General features: G+C 36.6%; 1 protein-coding gene across 7 annotated transcripts in view; it reads right to left on the bottom strand.

Moving 5' to 3' along the window:
• The window catches only part of LOC129779470 (uncharacterized), a 167,036-nt gene that overhangs the window by 63,838 nt on the left and 90,272 nt on the right, over positions 1-12,926 (bottom strand). For 5 of the 7 annotated variants that reach the window (XM_055786949.1, XM_055786953.1, XM_055786954.1 and 2 more), the window contains one exon: positions 3,893-3,988. The exons of the other annotated variants lie outside the window; for them this stretch is intronic. In XM_055786949.1, coding sequence (XP_055642924.1) covers positions 3,893-3,988 — 96 coding nt within the window. The remainder of the gene's footprint in view (positions 1-3,892; positions 3,989-12,926) is intronic. 7 annotated transcript variants of the gene reach the window in all.

Here is a 12,926-nt window from a genome sequence, read left to right as displayed (position 1 = left end):
ACGCAGCGTATTTGTACTTTGCAGATTTTGTAAAATGATCGATTTTTCGGGAAATAGATCGGAAACAATTCTTGAACATTGACATTTCGAGTCTGATCACGAACGCCACTTCACGATGAAAACGAAATGAAGTGTATATAACCAGGGCTCGGCATAGTCATATTCAACTGAGGGGACTATGAAAAAAAGATCCCTCCGTATTCAATTAGAAATGACTTTCGGCTTCTTCCAGCAGTTTCTCCGTCAACATAACTCAATAGTCAATCAGGCGTTAAGTCGCTATCTCCCGACTATCTCATTTCATTCTTTCCCGTCAAATGAACTTCATTGCATTTGGTTCCCCTCGAAATGAATTCGTTTCTCTTTCTCTTGTATCACGTATGCATAAAATTACTCATACGTATGAAATAGCGTGCAGTGTTGTGTTCACAACAACTGTTAAATTAGTGAATTCTGTTGATATAAACCTATTTTTCTGTATGTTTTTTTTCACAAAATTGAACCCGGAGACAAAATGAAAGTGAAATTTTGTTTAGAATTCCTCTCAAACTGTACGCTGTTTACTAATACTAACGCGAGGACATTTATAGCAAACCTGATAACTGTTTACGTTCAGTGGTTTGAGTTCATGGTGGGTAGACAATAAACCGTCCATATATGGTGTAACTACATTTTGCATCAGGAATCAATTTTATATGGACTTTATATGGACGTAAAAATAAGATTGTGTTCGCGGGTAAAGAGATTCACGTCAGGGGTAAGTAGAAGTGTAGATTGAAGTCAGTTGGATGAAGAAGCAAACGTGTACTCATTATTCACGTCAATTAGAACAATCATTGACTAGAATAGTTCTTCAGTCATCCTCGCTCTCAACGCTCGTCAATTCATTTTCTAGTCAATTCAAATTGTGTTGACAGCGAATGGCGAAGTAGTCCTAGTCAAAGCGGAAGTACTGAGAGGAGAGTCGATTTTCATTTTTCATCTTCGAAGATTTCGGTCCCTGTATATAATCATACATGCAAATAATTCCATTTTCACCGTGAAGTAACGTTCGTGAGTAGGCCCTTATCCACCGCCAACAATGAAAATAAAGCTTTCGTTTGAAAAAAATGTGCTCAGTTAATACTACATGATTTTCACGGTTTAAAAGTGGTAATTTTGACTTGAAAGACGAAGAACGTTCCGAACCGCCAAGAAAGTTTGAAGATGAAGAATTTTAGGCTTTACTCGATCAAGATACATCACAAACGCAACAAAAACTTGCAGATACACTTGGAGTAGCTCAGCAAACCATATCCGATAGTTTAAAAGCAATGGGAATGATCCGAAAGAAACGACATTGGCTGCTGTATGAATTGAAGCCACGAGACGTCGAGAGCCGTTTTTTCACTTGCGAACAACTGCTTCGGTGCACCCGTGGCCGAGGGGTTAGCGTCTCACATTATCATGCCGGGTGTTCGGGTTCGATTCCCGTTCTGGCCGGGGGAATTTTTCGTGAAAGAAATTTCCTTCGACTTTGCACTGTGGTCACGCGTATTCTAGAGCTTGCCCCTCAGAATATATTTAAGGCGTGTTATTCGGCATACAAAATCTCAACTAAGTATTAATAAATGACGCTAATTAATGCATACGTTGAGACGGCAAAAGTTTCATAGGGAACGTTAACGCCATTCAAGAAGAAGAACAACTGCTCCAACGGCATAAAATAAAGGGTTTTTTGCATCGAATCGTTACTGGTGATGAAAAGTGGGTCCAATACGAAAACCCTAAACGTTGGGAAAAGTATGGCTGTTTATATGGTAGGACCAGCTGGGTGTGGTGTACTATGAGCTGCTAAAACCAAATGAAACCATTACGGGAAGACCTCTACCGACGACAATTGATGCGTTTGAGGTGTGCACTAAAGGAAAAACGGCCACAATACGAGCAAAGACACGATAAAGTTATTTTGCGGCACGACAATGCTCGGCCGCATGTCGGGAAACCGGTCAAAACATACTAGGGAACGCTGAAATGGGAGGTATACCACCATCCGTATTCTCCAGACATTGGTCCGTCCGATTACTACCTTTTTTGATCGATGCAACATGCAACAGGTTGACCAACACTTCTCCAATTTTGATGAAGTCAAAAATTGGATCGATTCGTGGTTAGCCGACAAACCGGCCGATTATTTAAGGATCCGTGAATTGACAGAAAGATGGGAAAAGGTGTGGCTAGCGATGCGCAATACTTTGAATTTTAAATTTGTAACCATTTTTGCAGAGTAAAGCATTAATTTTTGAGAAAAAAAATAAAAAACTTACTCTTATTAAATTATTTTATTTTGTAACATCAATAATTCACATATCATACCGACAAATCGAAATTAACCATTGATGACATAGAATCTGCGTCAATATTTACATGAATACTCAGACAGCTCTTACAAAGTAACTATAGACTGCATCACAAAAGGCAAAAAAGAGAACAGCCGAAATCTCATAAATATTTCTGATATTGTTTTTTTTCGTATGTGAAAAGTAAGCGCTAAAATTTGTTTGATAATAGTTGCACGTCAATGCTGAGTAAACTCAAGTAGTCAATCTGACAAAAGTTTGAAAATTGGGTTTGAATATACAACTGTTTTTGGAAATGTTGGAAAACATTGCTCTTTTTTCTGTGTAGCATTTTTACTCATGAAGTTTTTCCGCGTAAGAATATTTCTAGTAGACTTTGGTGACATAACACTTTTTTTCTCTGCAGTTATTTCCGTTGTTCTTTTTTCCTTCGCGATTTTCCGAAAATGAATAGAAAACATGTCTTTCATAAGTTTGTTGTGAGCGGAAGCGTTGATGCGACCCTCAACGGAACAGCCCGACGGCGAACGCACTCGCCGTTTCCATGATGCTAACTAAACCAAACGAAGGAAATTTTTTGCTTTTCTCCATCTTGATGAAGCCAAAACCCACACTTCTTAGTGAATGAGCTTCTTCTCCACCCAGTACTAACAACAGTGTGTTGCATAAGTGCTCAAATAAATATCAAACAGTGAACACACTTCAATTAAGTGACACTTTTATGGGAATACTAGATACGCGCTCCAATACCATACAGTTGATGATAAAAGCGTCATCCCATCGATCGTCGTTTATTTTACCAATAATTTGTTCAAAAATTATCTTGAATTGGTTGAACTTCGGGACAAATATTCACATTGAATTTTAAAAACATTTATGGATGCGAGTGTCATGCAAACATAAGTGGAAAATGTAGCGTTAGTAGAATCCTGGAACCCATGCGTAAACGATTATCGAAAGAATGTTTAGCGTCAATTTATACAGAATAATGTCCATCTGTCCATTTCTCTGCCATTATTTGCATTGGAGTGTTGAGTAGTATGACTGACGAAGAAAAAGAATTATGAATGTGAATAAATTTTCATCTAAAGTAAAATAAGATGTTTCTAATATATTAAAAAGTATTTACTTAAATTAATACAGTAACTACATGATTCATTTATCTATTCTGCATCAGATAGATAACCTAAAGCTTAGATTGATTTCAGTAACTGAGATTTGGAAAGTTTTCGCCATTCAAAAATCAGCGTAGGAAACAGAACAAATTTCGAACGAATCTACATTATACTATTGACATGGGACAACACTAACAGAGAGGAAGCCGTGAATTGCTCAAACGCAGCCAAACTAAATATTTTCCGCAAATCATATAATATTATACTTGAAGCCATTGATAATGTATAAACAAAATAGAGCAAAAGTGTAACAGCCCGATACGTGACATTCTATAATTGTATATGAAACATGTTTTTGGGTTCCATTTTAATGGATTAACAAATTAACAGAATTTGGCAAATCTATCAAACACCAGGCGTTCAAGCGTAAATTGTTACCTTAAAAATAAGATTGCTCTTCGAAAAGCCCGCCTGTTCTTTTCGAAAAGATCTTCCTCTTCGATCTGAATGTTTTTTTTGCAGATTTTGTAGGATCTATAGGGGTTATAAAACAGTTAAGGAAAAGAAAGTATTAATAAAGCAATACAAAAACGATAATTCTATGAATCATTTAGTACAAATTCGTGAGCTTCAATGAAAAAGAAAATGGACACCGTTTATATTGTTTTATTCAGAAACTATTGTATGAAATAAAGTGACAATTGTATCACAAGGGACTATTCGAAGGGAAAATGTCAGTTAAAATGGAAGAAGAAGAAGCTCTCTATGCAATGGATGAATGATTCTGTTGTGTACGTGTGTCAAGAGTATATTATATAACTATAACATTACTTTCCGGAGATTATTCACAATCTGATGGAAGTACGCATACGGAAACGTGTTTTGACAATATTTCATTTATTCGGCTTCCAAAAAAAATAACAAATTTTTGGTGGACCATGTGACAAATAAACTCGGAGTATACGCATTCGGGAAGTTTTCTTCGAGTGTCGAGTTATTAAGAAACCAATTAGGACCGCAAAGCCAAAAAAAAGGGAGCCCGAAAGCTGTATGACCAGGCGCTGACCACAGTCAACGGATGCATTCTTAAGCCACAATTGCATCGTGGCAACACTGAACAACATTCAATATGACACTTTTTGTTACTCGCGAAATATTTTGTTTTTTACCTAAGTCACCGTACAATAATATGAGGGGCTCAAAATGAAAGGGGTGTAAGTGACATCATCGATGTCTTTACACCGATTCTCTCTTTTGATCATAACTGCAAACTGCAAACTTATTCCCAACTGTATTTGACAATTTGGAAGATAGGTCAGAACCTCATCCATCGGATTCTATAGCAAACTCAAATAGGAACGTTTTTGCAGTTGAGTTATTAACTAAAGAGAAAGTTCATGAAGAGGAATCGATCAAATCACTTACATCCCTTTCATTCTAAGTCCTCATATGTAAACGGCACCATGTCTCTTCTGCTGTTATTGTCTATAAAATCAATATTTTTGTTACTGCATAATTCGGATGAATTATGATGATCGTCAATAAATGACATAGTTCCTTCAATATTCTTGTGGGACATGCCGCACCGATTCACTGCCCAGAATAAAATCGATGAACGAAATAACGACATCCCACAATCCAATCGACTTTTTTTTCAAATGATATTATTAAAATCAATCAATGAATTTCGGTTTCATGTTTCATAACAAACCAATACAATCAAAAGGCGAGCAGTGCTGGAGCAGCGCTGCAAGCAGGTCGACGCCTTGCACATGTTGGCAAGAAAGTGGCGTCAAGTTGTTCGATGAATGCATATAAAAGGTTGATAAATCGATTGCAAGGTGGCAGCATTTGTAGTCGATTGTTGACATTTCATCGACCCAATCTTGGCAAGCAAAACGGAATGTGGGATATCATCAACCGAAAACCGTTCCGTTCTTTGTTTCAAAGAGACTTTAAACTTTTCAGATCATTCGCCTCAAAGGAACAAAACACTAGAAATGATGCATGTTATGAGCGGAACCGCATCATAGCAACAGTTGCTTTTTGCAATTCTCTCTGAGTTGTCATTTGAAACATAACGAAGAAATACTCGAGTATCAACTTTTGTAGGTGTGGATAATTCTAACGTAAACTTCCTAATACAGGTTTTGTTTTTTCAGCGATTAAACAATTACTTCATCACCCTGTATTAATTTACCGAATCAGCGGACTGTCCACATGATGGCGCAGCAGCCAGATATTGTTGACAACAAATCCAAATTTGGGCGGCTCGCACACCGGAGCAATGAGTAACTAGCAACTATCAACATGCAATAAGCGATATTATCGCCAATGGATTTTTCCATTTATTTTTTGTTCATCTCGCACACCGACGCAATGCGATCATAAAAAAATCTGTGTTTTTAGTATCAAAAAATTTTTTATCTGTGTTTTTTCTCAGAAAATCTGTATAGAAATCTGTATTAATCCTTTGCGGTTGTTTATCTGCTCTCAGTCACCACAGCAGAGAAGTGTACTTATATTATAATTTAAGCAACAATGTATCAGTTCACACTTTTTCTAAATGAATATTTAATTTTAACTTATTCACGAACCAAAACGGTGCTACTATGAATGGTAGATAACTGTACTCAGTATAAACAAAAGTTGTCATCTATGCTTGAAGAAAGCATTGAAAACTCCATGTATTGCAGCACTATGTAAAGAGCATGTTGTATGTTGAAACAGAAAGATCAAAGGCAAAAGACGCCAAACAAATTATTATTGTGATACATGCGAAAGATATCACACGAAGAAGCATTATAACAAATATTTTTTAAACATAAACATGAAAACATTGTTTTTTATTAAATACTTATTAGAAGTTTAGAAAAAATAGAAGAATCTTGTTCGAAGCCAGCCTTTCTCATGATGTTTCCCTTCGTACTGTTAATTAAAGCTTGATTCATTTAGAATCCAAAACCAGCTGTAGTTCGGGATTGATCGAAGGTACAAAACTTGTTTTAGCATCACAATACAGGTAATGTTCTATCAGAACATATATTGAAAACAATTTTCCTTTACACTTTGGAAATGTGTACGTTATATCGAGGTAAAGTGTACGTTATATCGAGTGACGTTATATCGAGGGTACGTTATAACGAGGGTATGTTATATCGAAATTTATTTATTGTTTATAGCCGATGGCGCAGACTTTTGCATCTTTTCGCCTTAGCTTGAACATGGGAAAGCAGTACTACATGCTAAATATGAATGCCAAAATGACTTCTATTCAAACTGATTCGAATACTATATGAATAAAATTGGAGTTGGGAAAAAATATTGAGATCAAGCCATAACTAATATCGTTAATTTGAAAAATCTGTAAATCTGTATGAAAACCAGGAAAATCTGTAATCTGTATCTACAGATTCTTGGTTTCAAAAAGTCTGAAAAATGTGTATAATACAGATTATTCTGTAGATATGGTAACTCTGAATACGATATCGCTATCGCCTTTACAGAGCAACACATATCGCTGGCAACACAACGTGTCGGCTGAAGAGCAACTTATCGCTCATAATTTGACAGGTTTCATACATTAGGTAGATTGTTTGCATAATGTCAGGCGTGTTTATGGCTCTGGTATGCGAAGAACAACAAAATATGTTGCATGTTGCATATTGCGTATTGCAGCTTGCTATTTTTTCCGGTGTGCGAGCCGCCTTAGGAACAGCAAGCAACAGCTGGCCGCCCAAAAATGCAGATTCCTCCAGCGATGGGACACTTTTATAACCGCTGCGGTTGTTTGATAAATGTAATATGTATGTTATGCAATATATGTAGATTAGGGTGGCAATGGATGTATGGAAAAAAAACTTATCACCAAATTTCAAAAACCGACCATGTACATTTTGTTTATAGGGCCTAAAAAAGACATGTGCAAAATTTCAGCTCAATCGGACATGATTTAGGGATGCCTCAAAGCGCTCAATATTTTGATTTTTTTATCTTCAAAAATGTTCCAAGAGTACACGAAACTGAGTGACCAAAAAATCAAAACCACCTAATGTACATATATCTAGTATATATAATCAAATTTTTAATTTCATCGTTGATTGTCTTAAAAACAAATGCATCCATAATAGGGACCGAGCACCGCTGCAAGCAGGTTGACGTCTTGCACATGTTGGCTTGGAAGTGGCGTCAAGGTTGACGTCTTGCACATGTTGGTTTGGAAGTGGCGTCAAGTTGTTCGATGAATGCATTTAAAAGGTTGATAAATCGATTGCAAGATTACAGTATTTGAGGTAGATCGTTGACATTCTATCGACCCAATCTTGGCGGTCAAAACGGACCGTTTTGGATGACTATTGGATGAAGTCATCAATGTTCGACAAGATCGATTATATCGATAGATTATGCACTCCAAGAAGCAAATACAATTGACTCGTAGCATGCATCAAAATTCCTCGGTGGATTGTGACTTTATAGACAATGAAACATATGTTAAATTGAACTTCGAACACTTCAGACACAGAAGTTTCATATAGCCGGGGGATATATGAAACTTATGTAGATGTTCACGGGAAATATAAATTTGTTTTTGCGGACAAATTTATCGGTTATATATCGATGAAAATCACTTCCTCTTACAATTCGATCACACAAATATCGAGGCAGCAATCCATTAATGAATTAACACTATCGTTTGCTTCATAGATAGCCTTTGAATTGTGTTTTGCATAAGAGTTACAACGCAAAATCAAACGCATTACTTTATTTTGTAAACGTTGTAACCTCAACATTTGTGTTTCATTAGCAAGGAAATTAATGGATGAACATAAGTCTATGTGTGGCGATATAATCGATTTATATAATTGAATTTTACTCGATATAGTCAAATCATTCCTTAAACGGCATATGATACCCTATTTGTTTGCAATTTTCTTGATGATATTATCTATGTGAGACTCAAAAAGCAGTTTGTCATCTATGGTAACACCGAGATACTTTATCTCTCTAACGCGATCAAGTGCATTTATTTGAACAAAACACTCGGTGTTGCAATATCTCGAAGAAAATACCATGTACTTGGTTTTTCCAACATTTAATTTTAACTGCTTATATTTCAACCAAATATTGAGACAATGCAAATCCCCATTTAAGTGCTGCTGATTCCAATGTTTTAGTTGCTATGAACAGAACTATATCGTCAGCAAATAAATGTATATCACAAAAACGTAAGACTCGTTTCATGTCATTTATGTTCATTATGAACAAAATAGGCCCTAACACGCTTCCTTGCGGAACACCGAATGAACAAGCTATTGGTTCAAACACAGTATTAGCAAAAACAGTCCTCTGAATTCGATTACTCAAATAACTTTCGAACCATTTCAATGCCGAACCATTTAAACCAAAGCGCCGCAGAGTATGTAACAACAAGGCCCGGAAATAGTTTCAAAAGCGCGCTTCTTATCCAAGAACACTGAAATGACCTTTTTTTTATATTCTTATATTATATATGCTATATTATATATTGTTATATATTCTTTCCATTTAGCTATCACTAGATTCAAAGCGGTTTCACATGAATGTGATTCCCAATCGCTCTGGTGCCAGCAAAGAATTATTATTCAAATAATTCACCAGCTGTCCTTCAACAACTAATTCTAGCATTTTTTCAATTGTGTGCAACAAATTGGTAGGACGAAACTCTTCGGAACCACTAACGATTCCTTCCATACTTTAAGCACGTGCCCAGTTCATAATGAATTATTTATCAGGTCCAATAGGGAAGGTCCAACGACATGAAAGCAATCTTGAACAACTTTTGCATTGACATCATCAATACCAGCCGACATTTCTAGAGCAAAACTAATTATTTCAGGGTCTGCAAAAGTTATTGGGTGAAAAAGTTCCAGTTAACATCTGCTGGCCGTCGGCTGTACTATTTCATCAGGTTCACTCACCAAATCAATACTTTCATTGATAAGTAAAACACTGTCAACGAAATATGAGTTAAACTTATTAGCAATTAGATTTTCTGATGTCATGACTGAAGTTCAGAAAGTTATGGATCGCAGACGACTGTTTTTAGCTTTCCTCAATCTTTTCAAATTTTTTAAAATTTAAAATTTTTAATCTGTTAGCTATTATTTTTGTTTTGATCAATCTTACTCTGGATATGATCCGTTCTGACTTTTTTCAACGATCTCGAATAATCACTGTGAGCAACTGTGTAATAACACCAGTCGACCGCACTATTAATGTTACGGAACATTTTGAAACATCAATCCCTAGTACGTTCGCACCAGAGAATACCAAAAGTTCTTGTTTTTAGGCTCAACAAGTTTTTGTTCAATTAATTTTTGGTACAGTTTCGCAGAGAATCCGTAAGAAAAGATGCTTTGGTTTCTAAATCACAAGATACCGGATAGCAATCCAAACTCCTAGTAACAAGCTCACACAAAGCATTCTCTATCATCAAAGCATCATGACTCTATAATTTATTTAAAACTCATTGTTATTGAAACTAATAAATATAGTTTCGTGATATGTTATTTTCAGTTCATCAGCGATAGATGATTTAACCGTGTCAAATTTTGTATACACGTGGTCAGTCAATATTCTGATATACTGGGTTAATCGAGTAGCTTCACAAGCAGTTTGTTTTAATCCAAAATAATCCATTAGGCACTTCAATTAGGAAGAATTTTGTCCATCAAACAAATTAATATTGAAATCACCAGCTATGACATTGATTGCATTAAAATTTAGAAAATGCTCTAACCAGTTATCTAAAAGTTCAACAAAACGCTGGCCACTAGAACTGGGACAGTGGTATAACAGTCCGTAATTTCCAATCTGAATGCCTTTCTCGACCAATTGTTATCTATCACTTCGTTGAACCGAATGTTGAAACATATTAATTCCTGGATATACATAACAACCCCTCCAGTATGTTTGGAGTATGACAAGCAAAAATCCACTCTATAATCCAATGACCAGATATTCGAAAAAAGCTGATGTTGATGTTTTACCAGGGACAGACATACAGCTGTACTAGCGTTGTACGTGTACAGCGTTGTACAGGTACCACGGTAGCATGACACATTTACTTTGGTTGTACATTGTACTGCATGTCAAACTGACAATCAGAAATTTGACCACACATTTGAATACATATTTCAATGAAAATGGTTTTCATTTAGCGTCTAAACTATCAAACACAACAACCAAGTTTCCAATCTGAGTTATTAACACAAGAGAAAATCAATGAAACGAATATTTACCGAGGGTTTTGATTCGGTTTGTTCATGCTACCCACCACTACCCGTCTATAGCGCTGCGCACAGTTGGAATTGACAAGCTGTAGCCATGTACAGTAGTAAAACAGGTCGGTACAGGTACAGCGATTGTACCGGGTTGCTTGCATGGTTTTAGCGCTGTACATGGTGACAGACATACAATTTTCGAAGTACAACGCTAGTACAGCTGTATGTCTGTCAAAAGTATTAAGTATCAAGCCCAAAGTTAGAATTTTTTTCTGGAGGATTGAAAATCTCAAGACCCATACTGTATCTTCTAACGGCAATAAATACAGCACATTTTCTTCTAAAAACGTTCTGATCTAAATCGGACAGATTTTGAGCTCGGGTCAGACGAAAAAACTCTGAGAGAACGAATTACTAGCATTATTGCATGTAGAAAGCGTATTTTTTATTATAAATTTATTTTTTTCGTGACGAAATTTATTTTGAGGTCAATGCACAATTATTCAGGAGGTGCATTTAAGTGGAAATTACAATTTAGAGCTCGACAGTTATTCTTTAGACAAAAACTGTGTTCGACAAAGTTGTTACATATGATAGAGAGCTCATTTTTATGTTATCAAAAATAAGGTGACCAAAATTGTCGATGAAATAATAATCTAACTTTCTTTTCTCTATAGATAGAGGTAAATATAGCTCGACAATATTGTAGTGCTAGTTATTTGAGACATCTTTGTTGAACATAGTTTTTTTCTACCTCTTCAAATAGCCGATATAGCGTCTTTTATCTAAGTTGCGTAAGGGTCACAATTAAAAAACAGTTTTTTTTCTCTAACTTTTATATTTAAAATTATACATACAAGCTGTCTTGGAAAGACTTTTAGAGTTTACTAATACAAACATTTTGCGATGCAGAATTTGTCAATATGTCAATGTCAATGTTACAAACATGATTCAGCTTCATTAATAGCTAACGAGTTGATAGGAAGTATGATAAACCCATCATCTCATTCACTGAGTTTTCCTGCAGTTCCAACCACAGTGTACACAAGTACGCAGATCCAGGTAGTGCAACATTTGTTGTCAACGTATGCCTTAAACAGACTAATTTCGGATAGCGCAAAAAAGAAACAACATAATCCAATGGAACACAATTTCCTTAAATCCTACGTTTATAAGATCTTTTACAAAAATGCTCCGACGCCCTGTCTGGGGGATTTGCGGTAGTTGGCCAGAACCTTAACCGTGGCCGGAGAAAAGATGATTGTTGGAATTTTCTTTACCTCATTCGTAGCCTCGGTGTTCAGCTGCTCTTCGTTTTGTATTATTTCCAGCAGGTTCATCTCTTTTTGAGTGATCTCCGGCACTTCATACTGTATTCTCACAGTTCAAGTGGCTTGAAAATTCCCTTCTCGCTCGTCCTCAACCACTGAAGGACTTTCTTCGGGAACTTGGTGTGGGAGATGTATTGGACGTCATCGTTTAACACCTTGGTGGGGGACGTAAAATTATCGGTTCCCTGCCGGTCGTTGTCATCCAGCATCCATTAAGAGCACGACGCTGCACTTGGCCAGAAAGATGTTTTTAATAAACACCTTCAGTCGCTCTTCCTGCGTTATTGTATATTGCTCAAACACGACCGACCTCGACTCAAGCTTCCACATAAAAATGTCTATTTAGGCCAGGTAGATATTGACCGTTTGGTCGGTTGCTCCGACCTCCGGGCCCAGGTTGCGGAATTATAAGGCCTCCTTGCTCTCGGTCTCCCCCTTTCAGCTTCTGCTGCACTCTACGGTCGAACCGTCGGGTGGCTGGAACCAAGCTTCCATTCGACGCTCTCGCTTTACTCCGGAGAAAGAGAGCATGTTGAAACGCCGGATCGGCTATATCCGGCAGACACGAGGTACCTCACGATGTATAACTTCTTAGCTGCGGGGCGGAGCTGGTAGTTCGAACAAAGCACCGAGCGTAGTTGCTTGAATGTCTTCGCCATGGCTTCTGCAAATCAACTGATAAGGGGGTCGAAGCATTATTATGAAAAGCTTAATAAACGTAATATATGAGGAAAATTTGTTCCATTGATTTTTTTTTTGTACAATATTAGAGGTGAATGAACTGAAAAGTTTAAAGCCTCTTTAATTTAACAATTCATTCATTCAATATGTACGCGTCATTCCATTCCTCATCATTGTGATCGATTGAATAGAGTTATA

Source organism: Toxorhynchites rutilus, chromosome 3 (genome assembly GCF_029784135.1).
Source record: "Toxorhynchites rutilus septentrionalis strain SRP chromosome 3, ASM2978413v1, whole genome shotgun sequence".
Taxonomy (NCBI): Eukaryota; Metazoa; Arthropoda; class Insecta; order Diptera; family Culicidae; genus Toxorhynchites; species Toxorhynchites rutilus.
Note: the sequence above shows the minus strand (reverse complement) of the source record. Positions and strands in the feature narration are given on the sequence as shown.